Below are 20,532 nucleotides of genomic sequence, written 5' to 3' on the forward strand. Positions count from 1 at the left end.
AGGAAGGGACCTGCAAAGTCTATGTGGATCCAGGACCATGGTTTAGACAGCCACGACCACAGACTCAGCGGCGATTCAGCTGGTGCTTTGCTGAGCTGCATGCACGTATTGCACTGATGCACACATGATTCTAGCTCAGAGTCAATTCCCGGCCACCATTCATGAGACCTGGCAATGGCTTTCATCATTACAATGCCGAGATGTGTGCTATGTAGCTCACATACAAATTTCTCTCTCTCTTTCTTGGGCATAACAACACGATTGCCCCACAGTATACAATCCGACTGAACAGACAGTTCATCTTTGCGACGAATGTAAGGTTTGGTCTCCTCACACATTAGCTTGGGTATGGCAGACCAATCACCTTTGAGGATGCAACTCTTCATCACTGATAAAATCGGGTCCTGGCTGGTCCAGGTCTTAACTTGTTGAGCCGTGACAGGCGTTCCTTCACTCTCAAAAGCATCCATAACTAACAATAGGTCCACCGGTTGTGGCGTTTCCACTTCCGGTGTGGGCAACGGCAGACGGCTCAAAGCTTCGGCACAATTCTCGGTGCCAGATCTATGGCAAATGACATAATCATAAGCGGATAATGTCAGCGCCCACCTCTAGATGCGGAATGAAGCATTGGTATTGATACCTTTGTTTTCAGAGAATAGTGAAATGAGCGGCTTGTGATCTGCCTCCAGTTCAAACCGAAGACCAAGCAGGTACTGATGCATCTGTTTAACCCCATACACACATGCTAGTGCTTCTTTCTCTACCATGCTGTAGGCACTTTCCGCTTTAGACAAACTTTTTGAAGCATACGCGACTGGTTGAAGTTTACGCGACTCATTAGCTTGTTGGAGTACGCAACCAATTCCATATGACGAAGCATCACAGGCCAATACTAAATGTTTACATGGGTCATAATGTACCAGCAACTTGTTAGAGCAAAGCAGATTAGTGGCTTTCTCAAAAGCTCTGTCTTGAGACGCACCCCACACCACGCCTTTTCTTAGCATCATGTGCAGTGGTTCTAATAAGGTGCTCAATTTAGGTAGGAAGTTACCAAAGTACTTGAGTAGACCCAGGAACGAACACAGCTCTGTCACATTCTGCGGTTTGGGTGCATTTTTGATGGTTTTCGCGTCCGTGGGCCTGATGCCATCAGCAGCAATTTTCTTCCCCAGGAATTTGACCTCTGGTGCCATGAAGACGCATTTCGAGCGTTTCAGTCTGAGTACCACTTTGTCCAGACGATGTAGAACCTCTTCCAGGTTGTTCGGATGTTGCTCAGAGTCACGACCTGTAATCAAGATTCATCTTGGAACACGACGGTTCTGGTAACGGACTTCAGTAGACTCTCCATGTTCCTCTGAAATATGGCTGCAGCCGAGTGAATTCCAAAAGGGCATCTGTGATAAATAAACAGTCCTTTAGCGTGTTAATGCACTTAAGTCTCTTCGACGTCTCGCCCAGCTCCTGTGTCATGTAGGCCGAAGTCAGATCCAGTTTGGTGAATGACTTCCCCCCGGCTAGCGTTGCAAACAAGTCATCAGCCTTCAGTAACAAGTACTGATCCTGTTTTGAAACCCTGTTGATCGGAGCCTTGTAGTCTCCACAAATTCTGACTGTGCCATCACTTTTCAGCACAGGAACAATGGGACTGGCCCATTCATTAAATTCAACTGGTGATATGATTCCTTCACACTGGAGTCTGTCCAGTTCGATTTCGACCTCCTCCCTCGTCATATACGGAACTGCCCGAGCTTTATGATGGACAAGTCTTGCATCCGAGTCCATGTGGATCTGCATCTTGGCTCCCATGAAGTTGCTGATGCCTGGTTCGAACAGCGAGGGGAACTTGCTCAGTACTTGGGCACATGTATCTTCCTCCGATGAAAACGCCTTGATGTCGTCGCAATCACATCTGATTTTTTCAAGCTAATTCCAGACGAACAACATTGGGCCATTGCCTGGGACAATCTATAGCGGTAACTCGTGAACTGCACCATCATACGACAATTTAATTGTGGCACTGCCAATCACCGTTATGAGTTCTTTGGTGTACGTACGCAACTTGACATTGACTGACTCAGCCTGGGTCTCACAGCCTTAGTATCCCACAGCTTGTCGAATGTCCTCTGGCTCATTATCGATTGACTCGCCCCCATGTCCAGTTCCATCGGTACCGGCACCCCATTATGGGTTTGCTCTGAGTTAGGAACGAGTACAGTCCATCACTTCCCCCTCTGGTACCTCGGATTGCGTATCCGGATCCACGCTAGTCTGACCATCATCCTCCATGTGGTGTGTCGCAGCACACTTGCTCATCTGCGGACACTTGCGCTGGAGATGCCCCACTCTCAGACAGCCTTTACAACTATATTGCTTAAATCGGCACTGCTGGTGCCGGTGATTTCCTCCACAATGCCAACACGGAGAAATCATTCCCACTGGCGGACTTTGGGCAGCTACAGGTTTCGCATACGCAGTCGGGTAGGCCCTGCCATGTGCCGGTCTGCCGAATGCCGAATCAATCTTATTTACAGTACTTGCCGAATTTCGATTTTTCACTGTTATCTGCTTTAGACTTCTATGCATCGTCATGTATGACTGAGCGATCATGAAATCCAACGTCTCCACCGCCAGTAGTTTACGCAAGATCACCTTGTGGTTGATACCAATTACAAAGAAGTCCCACAGCATATCTGCCAACACAGCCTCATACTTACACGGTCCCGCTAAACGTCTCAGGTTGGCAATGAATTCCACCGCATTCTGGCCCTCTGAACGAACGTGTGTATAAAATCTGTATCTCAAGATGATGATGCCTTCATCTGGTTTAAGGTGGTCCTGTGCCAGTGTACACAATTCTTCATACGTCATCTCTGTTGGACTCACAGGCAGGAGTAGATATTTTATCAGACCATAAATTTTTGGACCGCAAACTGTGAGGAACACCACCCAGCGCCAATCTGCGTCACCAACCTCCTCCATTTTGTTGGCCATGAAGAACTGGCTCAAATGGCTCACAAAGTCTGCCCAATCTTCTCCTTCCACAAATCGCTCCAACAATCCAATTGTGCTCATTTTTGCATGCAAAGGTTCTTGTTGCCTCATCGCCAAATGTTGTGTATGCAATAACTGTAGACTGAGTACTGTTTAACTCCAAGAGGTATAACCTTGGCTCTGCTTTATTAAGGCCCAAAGTGACTAATATACAAAATGGCTGGCCTTTTATACTTGGGCTGCACACAAGTGCTGCAGCCCAATGGCCTCCAACAGTGACGCCATCTAGCGGCTAGTGATCCCAAAAGTACATACATGACACCGGATATATGTATAAACTTGTGCCGACGTTACTGTGGCCGATCGGATGGAGGTTCCACTCCTTACAAAACCAACTCAAAAATCCCAGAAACGGTAGGGACTCAGGAATCCGGTGTACCCGCCAAGGAAACTGGCCGCCCGTATTTCAAGGATTGCTTGGAGCGTTGTAATCTCATCCCATACTTTAGTCAAACCTTGCAAGCCTGTTATGAAATGTAAATATGAAATGTTGGAAATACTCGGCAGGTCCATCATTGTCTGAAAAAAAGAGACAAGTTAACATTTCAGGTGGGACCCATTTTCATACACACCATTTATGATGTCATGCGGACCCGTCAGTGAGACTGCAACTGGATAACCATTCCCAGATAACCGTGCTTCTCTGTAAAATTGCTTTCTTATAAAGTTCTATTCCATGCTGGCTATGAACTGCAGAGGTATTGCTGACACCTCTTTCAACTATTTTGGTAGAACATTAAATCAAATGCCCCCTTTTGTAAGGGCACAAAAATCCACAAAATAACTAATACTGACACCTCTTTCATGCCCTGCCTTTGATTGACAGGTGTGGAGGAAGTGCAAGATGCGCATTTTTACAGTAGCCCAGATGGAAGACAACAGCATCCAGATGAAGAAGGACCTTACAGTGTTTCTCTATCACCTGCGGATTGTAGCTGAGGTGGAGGTCGTAGAGATGGTACGAGGGCAGCCATGAAATGTGGAGATCAGTGTGGATAAGTAACCATTCATAGCAGCGTACTTAAATAAGAAGGGGAGAATTTTTGAATTCTATGTTAGTGTTCTGTGTAAAAAATAATTCCCTCCAACTAGAGGGACATAACTTTGCCTCCTCAGTTTAAGTGGACCAGGCTCATGGGCAAGGAATTATTATTGGTCAGTTTTATAGACCCACTGGGTCAGACACCTAAGCATGATGATGTTCTACTGACCAGATTTTTACTCTGCTTAACTGAACAATCAGGATGACACTGGGTTGTCCCCATGTTATCAACCCAAATAAAAGATAGCTAACGAGGCACAATCACTAAACATCCAAATCATACGGAAACAGACATTTAGCAAATTAAATCATAGTATTGTTTGCTGTATCGACTACACACTCCAGTCCCTGCAATGCCTACCGGTTGCGGAAGGCCTCAAGCGCACCGGGGGACTCTACGTGCTCCGTCTCCAGGGTAACTTGGGCGCGGTCATAGTCGCAGAATCCAGGCAGGCAGCCAGAGCGACCACCCCCAAGGGACGTGTCTAAATACACAGATTTTGAAAGCCTCAAAAGCATGTATTCTCCTGGGCTAGTTACAATTGTTCAAGGGGGTCGGAGAGGAATTTCCCAGATTAGTTTCCCAAAATTGGCCCAGGTTTTTATCTGTTCTTTTGCCACTCCTGGGTGATCATATGGCTTTCATGTTGGGTTGGGGGGGAGTGGTGGGGGTGGAGGTGTGTTTATTCTGATGCTCAAGGCATCGCAGTTGTGTGGGACAGGCCAGATGGCGTAAAGGGTCGTTCCCTGTCCGCCATTGTTTGCGTATAACCTGCAATGGGCATTTGGGGTATTTTTGTAGCCCCCCCCCCCTGCTCTACCACCCCCCAACGTTAATATTTCATCCATGGAAAATTAAAATGATCAGTGTAAGTAAGTGCCATTGGTTCTTATCTTATATATTGTTCTGCTTCATAGCATGACAGCGATATCTCAGCTTACACTTATGAGCGAACACTGATGATGGAGCAGCGGTCACAGATTCTGAAGGAAATGCATCTGACAAAGAATGAGAGGGAGCGTGAGGTACGGAACCATTTATTTTGCTTCATGAGAAATCATGTTCTGGTCCAGTGCTTTGAGTTGTAAAATCTTAAAATGCTAAATGCAGCACTTATTTTTCTAGTGATGTTGCAATCCTGTTAACTCATAAGAGTACTGTTTAATAACAAAACAAGGGAGGTCACCATGGATAAGAAGCTGCTCTGATGGCTCAGTCAGTGAACCTACTGAATCTGGTCTGTGCTGAATTAGATGAGACATGTTGATAACAACAACACCAACTTTTATTTATATAGCGCCTTTACGTCCCAAGGCACTTCACAGCAGTGCTATATGACAAAACAGATAAATTTGACACCAAGCTACATAAGAAGAAATTACGGCAGATGACCAAAAGCTTGGTCACAGAGGTAGGTTTTAAGGAACGTCTTAAAGAAGGAAAGAGAGGTAGCGAGGTTTAGGGAGGGAGTTCCAGAGCTTAGGGCCCAAGTAGCTGAAGGCACAGCCACCAATGGTTGAGCAGTTATAATCAGGGATGTTCAAGAGGGCAGAATTTGAGCAGTGCAGACATCTTGTGGGTTTGTAAGGCTGAAAGAGATTACAGAGATAGGGAGGAGTGAAGCCATGGAGGGATTTATAAACAAGGATGAGAATTTTGAAATTGAGGCGTTGCTTAACCGAGAGCCAATGTAGGTCAGCAAGCATAGGGGTGATGGGTTAGGACACCAATTGATAATACCAATTTGTTCTGACAATTGTTTTAATAAGATCTTTTCATGATCAAAGTTTTAGGGGAATATACAGCAATCTGGTGCACCCAGTGAGGGGTCGCACTACCAGGGTATGTGGGGTAAAGGTTGGGGGCTACAGATTTGTAAACTTGCCTCCAATCCATGCTCCTGGTGAGCACGGCTCCTCACTGGGATTACAGCAGCGTTGAATCACCCCTTAGAACTTACAATACACAATGAGATAACGGACAGACACGCAGGTAGTGAAGCAATTGCTGCTTCACCGTGAAGTCAGGCATTTGCAATTTCAATCAGCACAGCTGTGATGTTTTATTTTTGAAAAACCTAGGAATGGGGTCAAAGTCCATAATGCAGGTGGCCACCAGTGTTGAAGAAAGTAGTGGAGGAACCTGTAATTCAAGAAGTAGTGGTTATATGTTGCTGAGTTTGGATTTGAGGATTTGCAGAAGGAGTAAGAAAGACTTTCATTTATACAACACTTTTCACAACCTCAGGATGTCCCAAAGCACTTTACCGCCATTGAAGTATTTTTGAAGTGCAGTCACTTGTAGGTAAGGGGTCCCACAATTTTCGGTCCTGGGAAACAATGAGAGTAGTAGATGGTGAGCTTTCATTTCAACAGAACAGGAATGTCAGGAGAAAGAAAAACATGCAGAAGGAATGAATGAGGAAATTCTGAAAAGTAACTGTGTTTACCTTTTGAATTAAAAAAAAATCAGTTATATATCAGTGAGAAGCAGCATTGAGAGCAGACTTACCAAACCACCAACCAGCAAATTCAAAAAGTGACATCCAATGGCATAAAAACAATTCAGTGTATATGTTTACCCTTTAGTTTACATAGTAGCCTCTCCTATATTGCTGAATGATGTGCTGGGAAAACAGGCAGAGCTAAAGCAAGGAGCAGAATGGACATTGTTGATAGACAGGCCTTGCATTGGAATCCAGATGAATCTGCACCTTGGCTCCCGTAAAATTACCAATGCCCGGTTCAAACAAAGAAGGAAACTTTTTCAATACTTGAGCACATGAAGTATCATCCACCGAGGACAAAATCTTGACATCATTCCAGTTCAGCTTGATTTTCTTGAGCCAATTCCTGCCGAACAGCATTGGACCATTACTTGGGATGATCCATAATGATAGCTCGTGAACCACACCATCATATGACACCTCGATTGCTGCACTGATGAGCACCGGTATGAGTTCCTTAGTGTAAGTACGCAACCTGGCATTGACTGGACTCAGCTTTGGTTTCACAGCCTTAATGTCCCACAGCTTGTCGAATGTCCTTTGGCTCATTATCGACTGGCTCGCCCCCATGTCCAGCTCCATTGATCTAGGCACGCCATTCAGCTTCACATTAACGATTATCAGCTGGCTCTTGCTCAGGAACGAATACAGTCCATTCACTTCCTCCTCGGGTTGCGTATCTGGGCCATCACTGAACTGGTCCTTATCAACCATGTGGTGAGCCGCACCACACTTGGTCCGTCGTGGACACATCCTGTGAAGATGCCCCACTTTCGAATATCCATTGCATAAGTATTGTCTAAACCGACACTGATGAGGCTGATGATTGCCCCCACAACATCAACAGGGTGAAATCTGGATCGAACCAGTTAGCGGGCTCTGAGCAGTGGCAGGTTTCGCGTAAGCAGCTCTGCCCGAAGATGACGCCATCTTGTTTACAGTACTTGCCGTCAATGATATCTGCCTCAAATTATCATCCGTCGTCGTGCATGCCTGGGCAGTCGCGGTGGCCTTTTTCAAATCCAGCGTCTCTGCAGCCAACAGTTTCCTGAGGATCCCATCATGGTTGATGCCTATCATGAAGACATCATGCAGCATGTCTTCCAGCATGTTCCTGAACTTACACGGCTCAGCAAGATGTCGCAGGTCGGCGACAAATCCCGGCACATCCTGGCCCTCAGCATGAACATGCGTGTAGAAATGGTTGCGTGATATGATGATCCCCTCTTTTGGCTTCAGATGGTTACCCACCAACATACACAATTCCTCGTACCCTTTTTCCACCGGACGTACAGGCGAGAGAAGATGAGGCCGTAAATTTTCGGACCACAAACGGTGAGGAGAACTGCCCTGCACTTAACTGCATAGGCCTCTGCCTCCATGCCGTTGGCCACAAAATACTGATCTAGGCGGTCGATAAAATCAGCCCAATCCTCACCCTCCACGAATCTCTCCAGGATTCCAACAGTGCCCATTGTGCATGCAAAGGTTCTTAAATTACCGTGTCGCCAATCATAATGACTCAAGAGTCTGATTACTGTAAACTCACTCAGGTGCAACCTGATCCATCTTTATTCCAGCTCAAGAGTGCCAGCGTGACAAAGACACCCAGCTTATATACAAGTGACCAAGCACACATGCCACATGTGTACAGACTTATGACCTCCAACCGCAGCGCCCTCTGGTGTCTGGTGACCCCCAAGCATTAATACATAACACAACCCGGAACAAAAATTGGCCCTCGCCCCCTGGTTTAGCGCTTAGCGCTGACAACGACAGCTTCAGCAGTCGGGTTTCAGTCGGATGTTGGCTGGAGGAGAGCTACTTAAAGGCGCTAGCATCCGGTAAAGATATAGTTGGCTAATAATGTGTCCTTCTTAGTTTCAAAAGGTCAGACAGGCGGTTTGACATTTGATCGACTTGCAGTTCAAGGAGTGTTCTGGTCTTAAAGATTCCTGATTTTCATTGAGGGCAGATTTGAAACTCCAACGTTTATATCATTTCATGGGGACTGTGCTGGCACTGGACCTTACCCTTCAACTAAGGCAGAGAGAAAGACTGCAAAATGTGGCCTGAGGTAGGAGGACTAACAAAACTCACAACAACAGGCCTTACCCCTCCCAAGGTATTCAGGGAGCACTTCTCCCACATCAATTTCATTCAGGAACAGTGTGTTCGAAGGCTGCATTTCAGCAAGGACGTGGTAACAGAGCACTGCCACCACCTGCAACCAGACCTCGAGCCTCAGACCAGGGTGAGGATGGCTCTCAGTGGCAGTCAAGTTTAATTTTTACACCAGCAATCCTTCCAGTGTACAACAGGAGACATCTCCAACATCTCCCAGTATTGCTGCATCCGCGGGGTCACAGATGCTCTCTACAGAAGGAGAAGGGACTACACCTCCTTCCCCATGAGCAGAGAGAAGCAGCATGACTGTGCATGTGGATCCGTCAGGATAGTCGGCTTCCCCGTGATGCAGCGTGCCATTGACTGCACCCATGTCGCTTTGCAGTCACTGCAAAACAATCCTGAGGTATTCCATAACTGCAAAGACCACCACTCACTTAATGTGCATTTGGTGTGCGATCACACACACTGAATCCTCACTGTCAAAGCCCGCTATCCTGGCAGCAGCCACAATGCGTTCATCCTGAGCCAGACCAGTGTGCCAGCTCTCTTCCAACCACCACATCAAGTTCGCGGATGGCTGCTGGGAGACAAGGCCTATCTGCTCTCCACTTTGCTCATAACTCCCCTCCGCAACCCCAAAACTCCTGCCCAACTCTCATATAATGAGAGCCATGCTGCCACGAGGAACAACATTGAGCAGACCATCGGGATGCTTAAGCAATGGTTCCACTGCCTTGACCACTCAGGAGGAGCCCTCCAGTAATCGGCTGAGCGAGCGTCCCTATTCGTCATCGTCTGCTGCAGGCTGCACAACTTGGCCATCATAAGGGTGCTGCCATTGCCACCAGGCATAGCCACACCACTTCAGAAGAAGGATGATGAGGAAGAGGATGATGAGGAGGAGGAGGAGGACAGGAGCAGCAGCAGCAGGGAGGTGAAGAGGCAGGCACTCAATCGGCTTTCTGCAAGGGCGGTCCGCGAGCACCTCATCAGGGTTTGGTCGCAATGAATTCCAGGCCACTTTCCGGTTGCTCAGCACGTCCCCATCATTACATCAATTTCTCATTCCATAGCAGAGCCCACAAACTGAAATGAAAGACAGCACCAAATATGCAATATTCCAATTACATTTTTATCATAAAACTTGAACTACATAAATAAACAATAATTACATTGACTATTCACCCTTGTGTGAAACCTTATATCCCCTCTTAACACTGCCTTCACCTATTCTACTGTTTTTACATAGTGTGTCCCCTGTGGCTGCAGCATAGCTGGTGGAAGGCTGCTGAGTGTCAGGACCAGAGACTACAGATGGCCTTGTAGTATGCCCTCAACCAGCTTTGGACCGGGAAGGCCCGGCTGTAGATTGCACCACCTCAGGCTGGGCGGCAGCAGTCTGGGCTGGCTGGGTGACAGGCAGCGACAAGTGCAATGGTGGAGGTGGCAGTGGAGGGATCAGGAATGAATACTGTCATCCTGAGCAAGGACAGCAGGTTCCTGCTCCACTGACCCAATGCCACTCCTCCGGGGCAACACCTCAGCATCCCCACCAATTTGCTGGAGCACAGATTGGTGTCCTGCTGTGACACCGTGAGATCCCCGGTGGACTGTGGTGGACCCAACGACAATGGCAGCAGTCAGAGCTTGCGCGGCATTGAGCTGAGACTGCATGAGAGCAGTCTAAGTTTCCATGCTAGCAACCATTCTCTGCATTACATCACTAAGACATTGCGATGCTTCCCCCTGTGTTGCAATGGAGACTGCTACATCACCCATGACACGCGTCATGAGGTCTGTGTCCCCACAGTCTCTCTGGTGTCCACCATTGTCTGCAGACTGGAAATGATGGGGTCCGTGGTGTGCACAAAGCTCTGTGCAATGCTGGAGGCGGACTCCTCCATGCTCCTTACCATTATGGAGAGGCTCTCGGGCACCCTTGCCATTGCACCTAACATGTCGGAGTGCTTGGCCATCACCCTTCTTGTGAATGCCTCCCCATTGAGGTCCTCATCTGAGTTTTGTGCAGCAGAACTCGCACGCGAACTCTCCCTCCAGAGAGCTGGCTCCAGAGGTACCCTTTCTCCTTAGCCTTGCTGCAGCCCACTAGGCCCCGATGCATCACCCAGTGCAAATCCCTCTATTAAGCTAACCTCTAACGAACATATAGTGCCAGTCTCTGAGGTGGTGCCTGTGGGTGTGAGATGTATTGTCACAGTGCCTGGGTCCTCCTCCTCTTGTCCTTCATCACTCTCATTGAGGGGCTCAAGAACAGGTTAGTCATTTTCTGGCTAATTATCTGGAAACATAAAAGCACAAAACTTGTGTTAAGGTAAGGGCAGGGGGGACAGGAATGAGCAGGGAAGACAGATAATATCAGGAGCGAGAAAGTGATAAAGCCTTCTGGTGTGAGGGGGAAGTGGGATAAGAAAAGGAGAGGGAATGAAGATACCATTGTTGCCCCCAGTGGGGTCAAGTCGCCGACGGCCACGGCGCCCACCATCTGCGGGCCAATGCGCTACAGCACTCGCTCCTCAATGTCTGACAGCTGCTGGAGCTGAGGTTCACCCTCGCCCGTCCTCTGTTGCTCCCTCCCATTGTGGGCCACCTTAGCCTGCAAAAGAAAGGAATGTGTGTGCGTTAGATTCCAACTATGTGTCTGGGAGATATCCCTGCTGTCATTGAATAGCTGTGAATTTAGGCAAGGCATGAGATGAGGATGTGAGTTTGAGTAGTTGCAGATGTGTGGTGAGGGAGTGATGGTTTGCGCAGTGTGCACAGACAGAGGTTCAGATGCTGGTATGAAGGACATGTTGAAACATGTTCTTGACCACCCGACTGAGGTCTTTGAATTCCTAACAACACTGTGTGAGGCTACATTCGATGAGACTGCTGGCCAAGACCTCCTCTGCCACTTCCCTCCACATGCCCTGAAGACGTGGGCCAATGGCTTCCTTCCCCTTGCTGGCAAGAGCGAATCCCTCCTTTGTTCGACTGCCCCCATCAATGCCTCCAATGCGGCGTCATTAAACCGACGAGCTCTCTCCCTTCGATTTGGATTGGGAGCAGCCATTGCCATGAGGTCTCAGTTGGTCTCATATTGGGTTCAGTTGGAAGAATGGTGAAAATGAGCAGCTGCAGCTTGATGGAACCTCCCATTTAAGAGCAGGAATGAGCCAGTATGAAGGATTGAAGGATGATTTGCTGAATGCAAGTCACCTGAAATTGGGTACTGCTCTGGTGGTTGCGCCCCTGAGTTAATTAGCATTTGATTTGCCATCCCCTTCCTTCCTGGGGCGATCATACTCAATTTAGAAGAAGTTCAGATTCCTTTGTGCCTGGCGCTAAATTTTCAAAATTAAAAAAGTTAACGTCCCAAACCGAATTTCTCCCTAGGTACCTTAACAAAAAACAAAATCAGAAAGTGAACGCCTGTGATGTCTTCCTGAACAGTGCTTAGTCACTGCAGTCATTTCCTCTACCAAAGAAGCCAATGTTTACGAGGTGACCTTGTCCATTTTTGCTCTTTTCCATTGTGCAGATTCAAAGTATCACAGATGAATCACGCGGCTCCATTCGTCGTAAACATCCAGCGAAGGCCAAGTTGCGCCTGGACTCCCAGGACGAGCAGGAGGGAAGTGCTGAAGAGAAACCTGAGGAAGAGGTACTCCCATTGTAATGACTGATTCGTGGCTCTAAATGGTCACATCAATCTGGGCTGTCGTATATCTCCTTATTCAGTCATATCACGCGAGAAATCTTGTTTTAGGGGAGAATTTTGTAACAAAAGAGCAACATATGTTATAGGAGGTGGTCTTCCAAAGAGTTTATATTTTTCATTTGTTTTATCTGAATAATATATTTTCCTCTTGCTTTTTTCTCCATTGTATTGTCCTGATGTTGAACTTGTTTGAAGGGTACATTTTCATCCAATATTGAGTGATAAAGGAATAGATTTATTGGCTTAGAATTTGTGGTTGTAATGATGGTGAAACTGTCAGCATTCACCGTCATTACTGTGTAAAACTGACAGCAACTTCTGACATCTATACATTCACAGTTAAACACGGGAATCCAGAAGTTTCTGTCAGTGATACCTTGCTCCTCCAATCTGGGGGGAGAAGGTGATTTTCACTTTGAGCATGTTCAGTAAATTGGTGGTTGTGAATTGGCTGCACTTTACACGTTCCGCCCCGAATTTTTTCACCAACTATAAAGGGAAGGAAAGTTGAGCGAGACACGGCGGGGAGTAATATATGCAGCCGAACTGCAACCGCCAGTTTTCCACCCATATTCATAGGTAGCATCTCCCTCTGTGTGATTTACTGCACAATGTACATGATTTCATTAAATAGTGGATCTCTGCAACTTGGAGTGAGCCTTCAGTCCACCCCCTCCCCATGCTGTTCCTCAGTGATTGTGGTGATCTGAGAAAGTAATGTTTTATTAACCATTGCCAGGAATGTAACTCTGAGCCTCTCGGGCCCCTTTCCCTTCCCTCACAGAGTACAGTAAATGACTCTGGTAGAAAGAAGTACTTAGTATGTGGGGGTTTCTTGTAGCACACAAGAGGATTGCGAAGGGCTGTAATGTGTTCTGATTTCATTCCTGTCTAAGTAATCCTCGCTACAGGAACATTATATGAGATTCTTCGGTAAGATTAGATGTCCCGGGGAAAGGGTCTAGTGAAATGGGAGATAATCTTATGCCACGATAAGAAAATCAGTCCTCTTGACAGATTGTGTGACCTTTCCTGCAAACTGATTCCACAAGTATACTTACCATTTATATTCTTTTCGAAGTTTCCCCTGAGGAATTCCTCTTCTTACTCCTAACTCCCCACCACCACTGGCACACTGCAGATGCAGAATTTGCCGTCTACAGAATGCACTACAGCAATCACTCTGCTTACTTTGACTGCACCTCCCAATATTCCAGCCTCGCAACCTATGGAAACGTTAACAGCTCCAGGTTCTCCTCCAAGTATTGCCATTGTCACTCGGATATAAAATCCTGAAATTTCCTATCTGACCCCATTGCGGGACTGCCATCACCACAAGGACTGCAGTGGTTCAAGGAATACGTTCAGCATCACCTTCTCGGGGCACCGGTGGGTGGGCGATAAACGCGCCCTTGCCAAGAACAACATAAAAACGTCCTCAATTTTACTTGAGTGGCCTGGAATTTGACTCCTTCGCTGTAGCATAAAATTCGCCACATTCAAAATGTCATTCCATGCCACCACGCACAGGCAGCTCTTGTTGCTCACTTCCACTGCATTCTCCTCTTGCTCCTTCTCTGCAGGTTCAGTTGATTCATGATAAAACAGCTTCCACACAGTCGATAGCCTCCCAGTCGCCTGCCGATGAGGTGAGCACGCCCGGAGAGAAAGTTCACATGACCTGGACTAAAGAAAAATTAATCGGAGACAAAAACAAAAACAAAGGGCCAGTCACACCAGAGGAAATCCGGGATCTCTTCAGTATGAAACCGTGAGTGTGCTTAATCTGAAGTGGAGCGGGGAAGGGAGCAAAGGGCTAGTTCAATATACCTTCTTTACACCACAATAAATGTGATCAGACTGGGTGTATTTGCATTGGTATAAATGTTACTATGCAGCTATTGGGACTTGTATACTTTACTGGAGTTTGTGGTTTTAACTTGCTTAAAGCTGGGACTGTGAATCTTGTGGTCGCAGTCATGAATGTTTTAACTGGTCTTTTTCTCACTTTCTCTATGCTACCAGTGAATGGGAGAATCTGTAAGTCAAACTTATTGTTTTCTTCTTCCTTTTTTCATCCCATTTGTATATTTGTATGTTTTGCTTGCATGGCCTTTATAGGAGCATACATTCGCACAGTCTATTGGCACAGTTGCATCAACTGGTATAGCAGCATTACACACTTGATGATCAGGGTGTGTTGTTACTGAGGGTGTTGCTTTAGAAGGCCACAAAGGCCTGAGAAGAGCACGATTAGTTTGGGTCACTCTGGAACAGGTAATTGGCAAAAGAACCAGAGGCGACATGAGGAAAAATAGATTGTACTTTTAGGACACACCTATGGAAGTCAGAGCAGTGAGATAACAATTTGTTGCACCGTTTTTTAATTTAAATACAATAGTGTTATATCGAAGTATATATAAATGATCTTGGTGAATGTGCAGCAATGCACCAGGCTGAGGATGTTAAACCTGTTGATTGCGGTTCTGTGTTTCCATGTTAGTGAAAGTTGATTGTTACACGGCCATGTAACAGGCCTGCAGCAATATTTATGTTAATTCCCTGCTTCTTCACCTTGTGAAGCTATTAAATGCTATTAAAAGGTAGCACATGTATTATCACCAGATGTAGTTTAGCCAGTTTGTGTCTCTGTGCACACATGTGTCAGTTTGTGTATCTCTTTGTGCAGGAATAAGAACATAAGAATGTATTGCCTCCTCATTTTAGCAGAGTAACAATTCATACTTGAAATTATAATGGCTTTCTCTGTCAATCAGAAATCAATCAAATGTCCGACGGATGCACACTGCAGTCAAACTGAATGAAGTAATTGTGAAAAAGTCCCAAGAAGCAAAGCTGGTCCTGCTGAACATGCCGGGACCTCCTAAAAACCGGAATGGAGATGAAAACTGTATCCTTTCCTAAGGGCAAGAAGCCATTGTGCAATATGAAGGTCTACTCATGAGTTTAGCTATAAACAACTCAAAACACAACGCAGAAAACGTAACTTCTGGATAAGTGATGCTGTGCTGGACTGACTGGGTGGCAAAGTGGGTGAAAGATTTATTTTCTAACCTGAGTTGCAGAATGGTTCTTCACTGAAGCCATTTGGCACAATTTTATTATTTCTCTGTCGAGGTACTTGCCTGTTCCGTACATTTGAAAGCTCTACAGTAGTGTAATGGATTATCTTACTTTAGAGAGTGGCAAAATTTACATGGTTTGTGAGTGAGAGTGGGACTCACTGTCTAAGCTCACAGAGTCTTTCAGACGTGAAGCAGATACAGCTTGGGCAAGGCACTGGAGGGCTGCTCATATCGCATACCTTAACGCGAGTCAAAACCTTCAGCAGAAAGTGAGGGGCTAGTGTGATATATTCTTTACGACATCACTAACAAACACATTCTACAAGATGGCTCCAATGCATCTGACCCTTTTATTGTTATCGACAGCAGTAGTTGTATTACCACAGTAGTCCACAAGGTGGAGCAGTAGTCCAGCAGGTGGAGCAATCTTACAGGTAGGTAGAAGTACAAGTGATTGGGGAGCGAATGGGAAGAGAGCTGCTGAGAGATACATATTCCCTGCAACAACCCCCCCCCCCTTCCCCCTCAATTGCAGCCTGCGACTGTTGGTGGCTTCTTTCCCCACTACATCACGCTATACCACTCGCCACCACCCACCCAAAAAGAAAGATTAAAAAGAGAGAAGCAAATTAAAGTTAAGGGTAGAGAATCAGAAGAGAAGAGAAGTCAGGAGACAAAAGTAGGAAAGGAGGGAGACAGAAGTAGCGAAGGAAAGAGAGAGAGAGAGAGAGAGAGAAACAGCAACATGAATACAGCAGAGAATAGATAAGAGAGAGACCATATTCCCCAACCAACCATGTACAAAGCCACAGGAGATTGACTAGTCTAGTGTGTGTATTAAAAAAGGGAAGGGGGGAATTTAAAAAAAAAATATTTTTTTTTTTATTTTTATTTTTTTATCCAATTTCGTTCCAGATCAACTTTAACGCCAAAGATCACTTTGCACCAATGTGTTTGATCTTAGGCCAAAAGGCTGAGAGGCGAAGTTGCACCGTTCCTGGAAATATTGCAATACCAGGTCGGTGCATGGAGTGGACGGGGCATGCCCCTGATCCAGCTCCCTGTCCAAAAATCAATTCAATATCATGTCCCCATAGGGGATATTAAATTGATAAGAACAGATACTACACTTGATCTTAGCCAAAAGGCCGAGAAGGGGGGAATTTTTTACACAAAGTGCACAGTACAAATATTACATGGATGGCCGATAAACTAGTTGTGATCACAGTACAAATACTGCAGGGAGTACCAATAAACTAGTCGTGACCACAGTAAAAGTTTTGCAGGGAGTGCCAATAAACTCGTCGTGATCGCGGCTTTGTCTCATGAGAAAGTGGTTATGCTTGCAGAATTTAAATAAGGTAAAGATAGTTTTGTGCAGACGAGGTGGAAATTACTGCCTGAATTCAGAAAATGAATATAAATGAGAAATGTTTTTGCCAGCAGGGATGTGGGAAAAGAAACAGCAAAAAATATTCTCAGTGATCATTTGTGTTAGACTCAGAAAGTACAATTTAACTAGTTTTGCATTTGATGTTCTCAATGCTTAAGAGGTGCATAGGTACAATATCTGAGCAACAACAACTTGCATTTATATAGCACCTTTAATGTAGTATAATGTCCCAAAGCACTTCACAGGAGCGTAATTAGACAAAAATTGACAACTAACCATATTGGAGATATTAGGATAAATTACCAAAAACTTGGTCAAAGAGGTAGGTTTAAAGGAATGTCTTAAAGGAGGAAAGAGAGGCGGAGAGGTTTAGGAAGGGAATTCTAGGCAGCTAAAGATACAGCTGCTAATAGTAGAGAGACAGGCCAGCTTGGAGGAGCGAAGAGATCTCGGGGGTTGTGGGGCTGGAGGAGATTACAGAGATAAGGAGGGGCAAAACCATGGAGGGAGTTGAAAACAAGGATGAGAATTTGAAAATTGAGGCGTTGCCGGACCGGGAGCAAATGTAGGTTAGCGAGCACAGGGATGATGGGTGAGTGGAACTTTGTGCGAGTTAGCACACAGGCAGCAGAGTTGTGGATGAGCTCAAGTGTACGGAGATGAATAAAACGCTTTTGTTTTAAATTAGACAAGTTAGACAAGTTAGCATATCTTGAGGTCTTAATCCGTGCAACATATTAACTTTTGTATTTTAATGTCAGCTCGCTATTTGTCGAGGCTGGAAGTGTTTTCTTTGACAGACTCCGTAGACATGGAGTTCCTGGAGGTGTTGACAGAAGGCCTGGACCGGGTGCTGTTGGTTCGTGGCGGGGGCCGTGAAGTTATTACCATTTACTCCTGAGCTCCAGTCCACTACCAGTATTTGCGCAATGAACCCATCACAGCTTTTTATCAGTGACTCCCAGTCTCTTCTCAATGTATAGTGTTTGCCATGCAGCTAAAGAGACTTCCTATCTGGTTCCTGGTAACGGTTTTTGTAAAATGTTTTCCTTTGACAACAGGATAGGAAGTAGCACTGAAAAGACAATGAAGGGGAATGCTCACCTACACAGCTTCTTCTTGTCTTAAATGACTTTGCTTATTGTTGTCCTTTCCACACTTCAATTATTCCCTAGGAACTTCTCATTCAAATTGCAATATTAGAAAACATTTGCCGTCACTGGATACTCTTAAGACTATCATTAGTGTACATGGACACTGTGTAGGTGTAAGTAATCAGTTATAGGGCGTATAGCTACATATTCAAATCAGCAGCATTCGCATGACTAGACAAAACTTCCTGAAAAACATACTATTTACAATTTAACCCTTGATACAGGTGGATTATTCCATGGTTTGGCTGTCAGGATAATTCACCGGTGTCAGTACTCCTCTATTCCGCATTAGAACATCACGCCAAAGGTTGACTTGCTTGCATCTGTGACGCAGCCTTGTTAATCTTCAAACATCCAGATGATGAACGGTTGAAAAACTGGCCTTTTGAATTGATTTTCATCCGAATCAAGGCTAATCTTTTCAAAGTGGGTTCTATTTCCAAAAGGGACCAGGGGCAGATAAAAGCAGAAGATAAAACTATTTTTAAGGGGGGGAGGGGAAAGTGTAATATAGATAGAATATGGTATATTATATACAAATAAAGTAAAAGTAAAATAAAATAAAACATAGTTTGGGGAGGAGAAGCTAGGGTTAGTGTGTGTAATGTTCAAAATGCTTTATTCTTATTTCACTTTATTGGTGTTTGTTTTAGTTCTATAGGGTTAGTATTACAGTAATAATGCTACCCCTGGTGTCTGAGTAACTGTAATTCTTGTGCTTGTTTCAGCAAGACAGTAGTTTCCCAATGGTCTACGGGTGAATTGGATTAATTAAGTAGATGTAAAAACACTCCAATCCATTTTCTGCTCCATGCTCCATAATTAGCTGAGGTGTGCAGTCTCCAATAATATTGCTTCAGAACACATAAGGTTTTGTAGCCTGCATTTCAAAATATCAATAAATAAAATGAACATCCTTTTTAACATATTTAGACTTCTTAAAGAAGTTGTGATTACTTTTTGTCTGAAAGAAATTGCAAGGGGGGGAATAATTATGAGCAATATGAATATATTTTCGCAGATAAGAAGCATTTTTCACTGACCCTAAAAATAAAAAATATTCAGTTATTGCAGGTTGTGTACATACAATTGTTTTCTAACTAAGCTATAAATAGCAAATTACTGTAAGCTGCAAGAAGGGCTGAGCTATATTACTCAAGATGCTGTGTGAACCTAGGGAACTTATAAAGCAATCATTTATTACAAGGTTCTGAAATTAAACATTTCCACTATGGAAGTCTGTCTATTAATTAAAAACCTTGAAATGCAAATGATTAGCATGTATCTTACTGTATTATAAAATATTTACTTTTTCACTTTTCTTTAACATATCAAACTGATTATTTGTTATTTGGAGCTGATGTCAATTGTGTAACTAGATAAACAGAAATCATTTGCAAAATTTAAATGACATCATATATTATGAAAACGATGGCTTTGGCAGCTCGCTCATAAGCATTTAAAAGCTGTGTCTTGTGAGCATTTCCCTTTGATGATAATTTTGTACATATTGTATGCATTTCAACATATTGCTACAAATGACATGAGCAGTATTTCGTTTTTGACCATTCAGTGCATCTTATCGGGGAAATCCAATCAGAATCTATCCAATCCAATTCATCCAATTAAAACAGGGCAAACAAAAGGCAAAGCCATGACTGATCACAGCCAGATACTTGTTCAATACAATATTGCAGAAGTCCAGTGTAATCTAAGTTAACACTGAAGTTTAAGAATTTAATTTTGATGATAGAAAATTATCAAAATAAAATTATGGTCTAGACAGGTGTGTAACCTTAGATCTTAGGTCAAAACAACCAACTGCAATTAAAATTCAGAAACATAAATATTTAACATTCAAACACACACTCGTTTGAAAAAGATTGGTATTTTAGAGACTGATACTTATTGAGGATTAGTGTTCGGTTGACAATCTGACGAGCAAATTACATTAATTTCCAAAGCACCTACCAGCTCTTCTCTTTTTTCGCAAAGAAAACCTTTTTGTTCAGTTGATTCTTTCTCATCTTTCAAAATGTTCTTTTTAACGTTTTGCCTTCACTGGGGAGGTAGGTTCTGCCAAAAATTTTCATTGTGGAACAAAGTATTCAAGTAATGATGCTATGCATTTTGTGACCACAAGGTGTCACCAAAATTCTTTAGTTGTTATTTCAATATTTTTCTTAAATATTAGTTAATGGCTCCCTTATATTATTGTCTATTATTTGAATAGTTAAATTAAAAAAATGAAATTTGTGCCTTTAAAAAAAATTGGATCTCTTTGGTTTATTTTTTATGATGACCATTGCCCGACACAAACTTTTTGGGATTTCATACATTTTTCCCTCTGACATCAATAGCATCACTAATCACAATCATGTTGTCTTTGCATTTTTCAACATATAATAAACTAATTTTGTTTTTGAGTCAATGGAGGAT

General features: G+C 44.3%; 1 protein-coding gene and 1 pseudogene across 1 annotated transcript in view; one reads left to right on the top strand and one right to left on the bottom strand.

Annotated features, from left to right (window-relative positions):
* LOC139277521 (solute carrier family 12 member 5-like) overlaps window positions 1-20,293 on the top strand; it is a 1,462,676-nt gene extending 1,442,383 nt beyond the window's left edge. The window contains exons 20-25 of the mRNA XM_070896072.1: window positions 3,887-4,018; window positions 5,021-5,128; window positions 12,281-12,403; window positions 14,044-14,231; window positions 15,238-15,371; window positions 17,749-20,293. Of these exons, the coding sequence (XP_070752173.1) occupies window positions 3,887-4,018; window positions 5,021-5,128; window positions 12,281-12,403; window positions 14,044-14,231; window positions 15,238-15,371; window positions 17,749-17,840 (777 nt within the window). The 3' untranslated portion in view covers window positions 17,841-20,293. The remainder of the gene's footprint in view (window positions 1-3,886; window positions 4,019-5,020; window positions 5,129-12,280; window positions 12,404-14,043; window positions 14,232-15,237; window positions 15,372-17,748) is intronic.
* Window positions 16,528-16,706, bottom strand: LOC139277874 (U2 spliceosomal RNA; annotated as a pseudogene).
* Window positions 20,294-20,532: the final 239 nt, after the last annotated feature.

The sequence above is a fragment of the Pristiophorus japonicus genome, chromosome 12 (assembly GCF_044704955.1).
Source record: "Pristiophorus japonicus isolate sPriJap1 chromosome 12, sPriJap1.hap1, whole genome shotgun sequence".
NCBI classification, from domain to species: Eukaryota; Metazoa; Chordata; class Chondrichthyes; family Pristiophoridae; genus Pristiophorus; species Pristiophorus japonicus.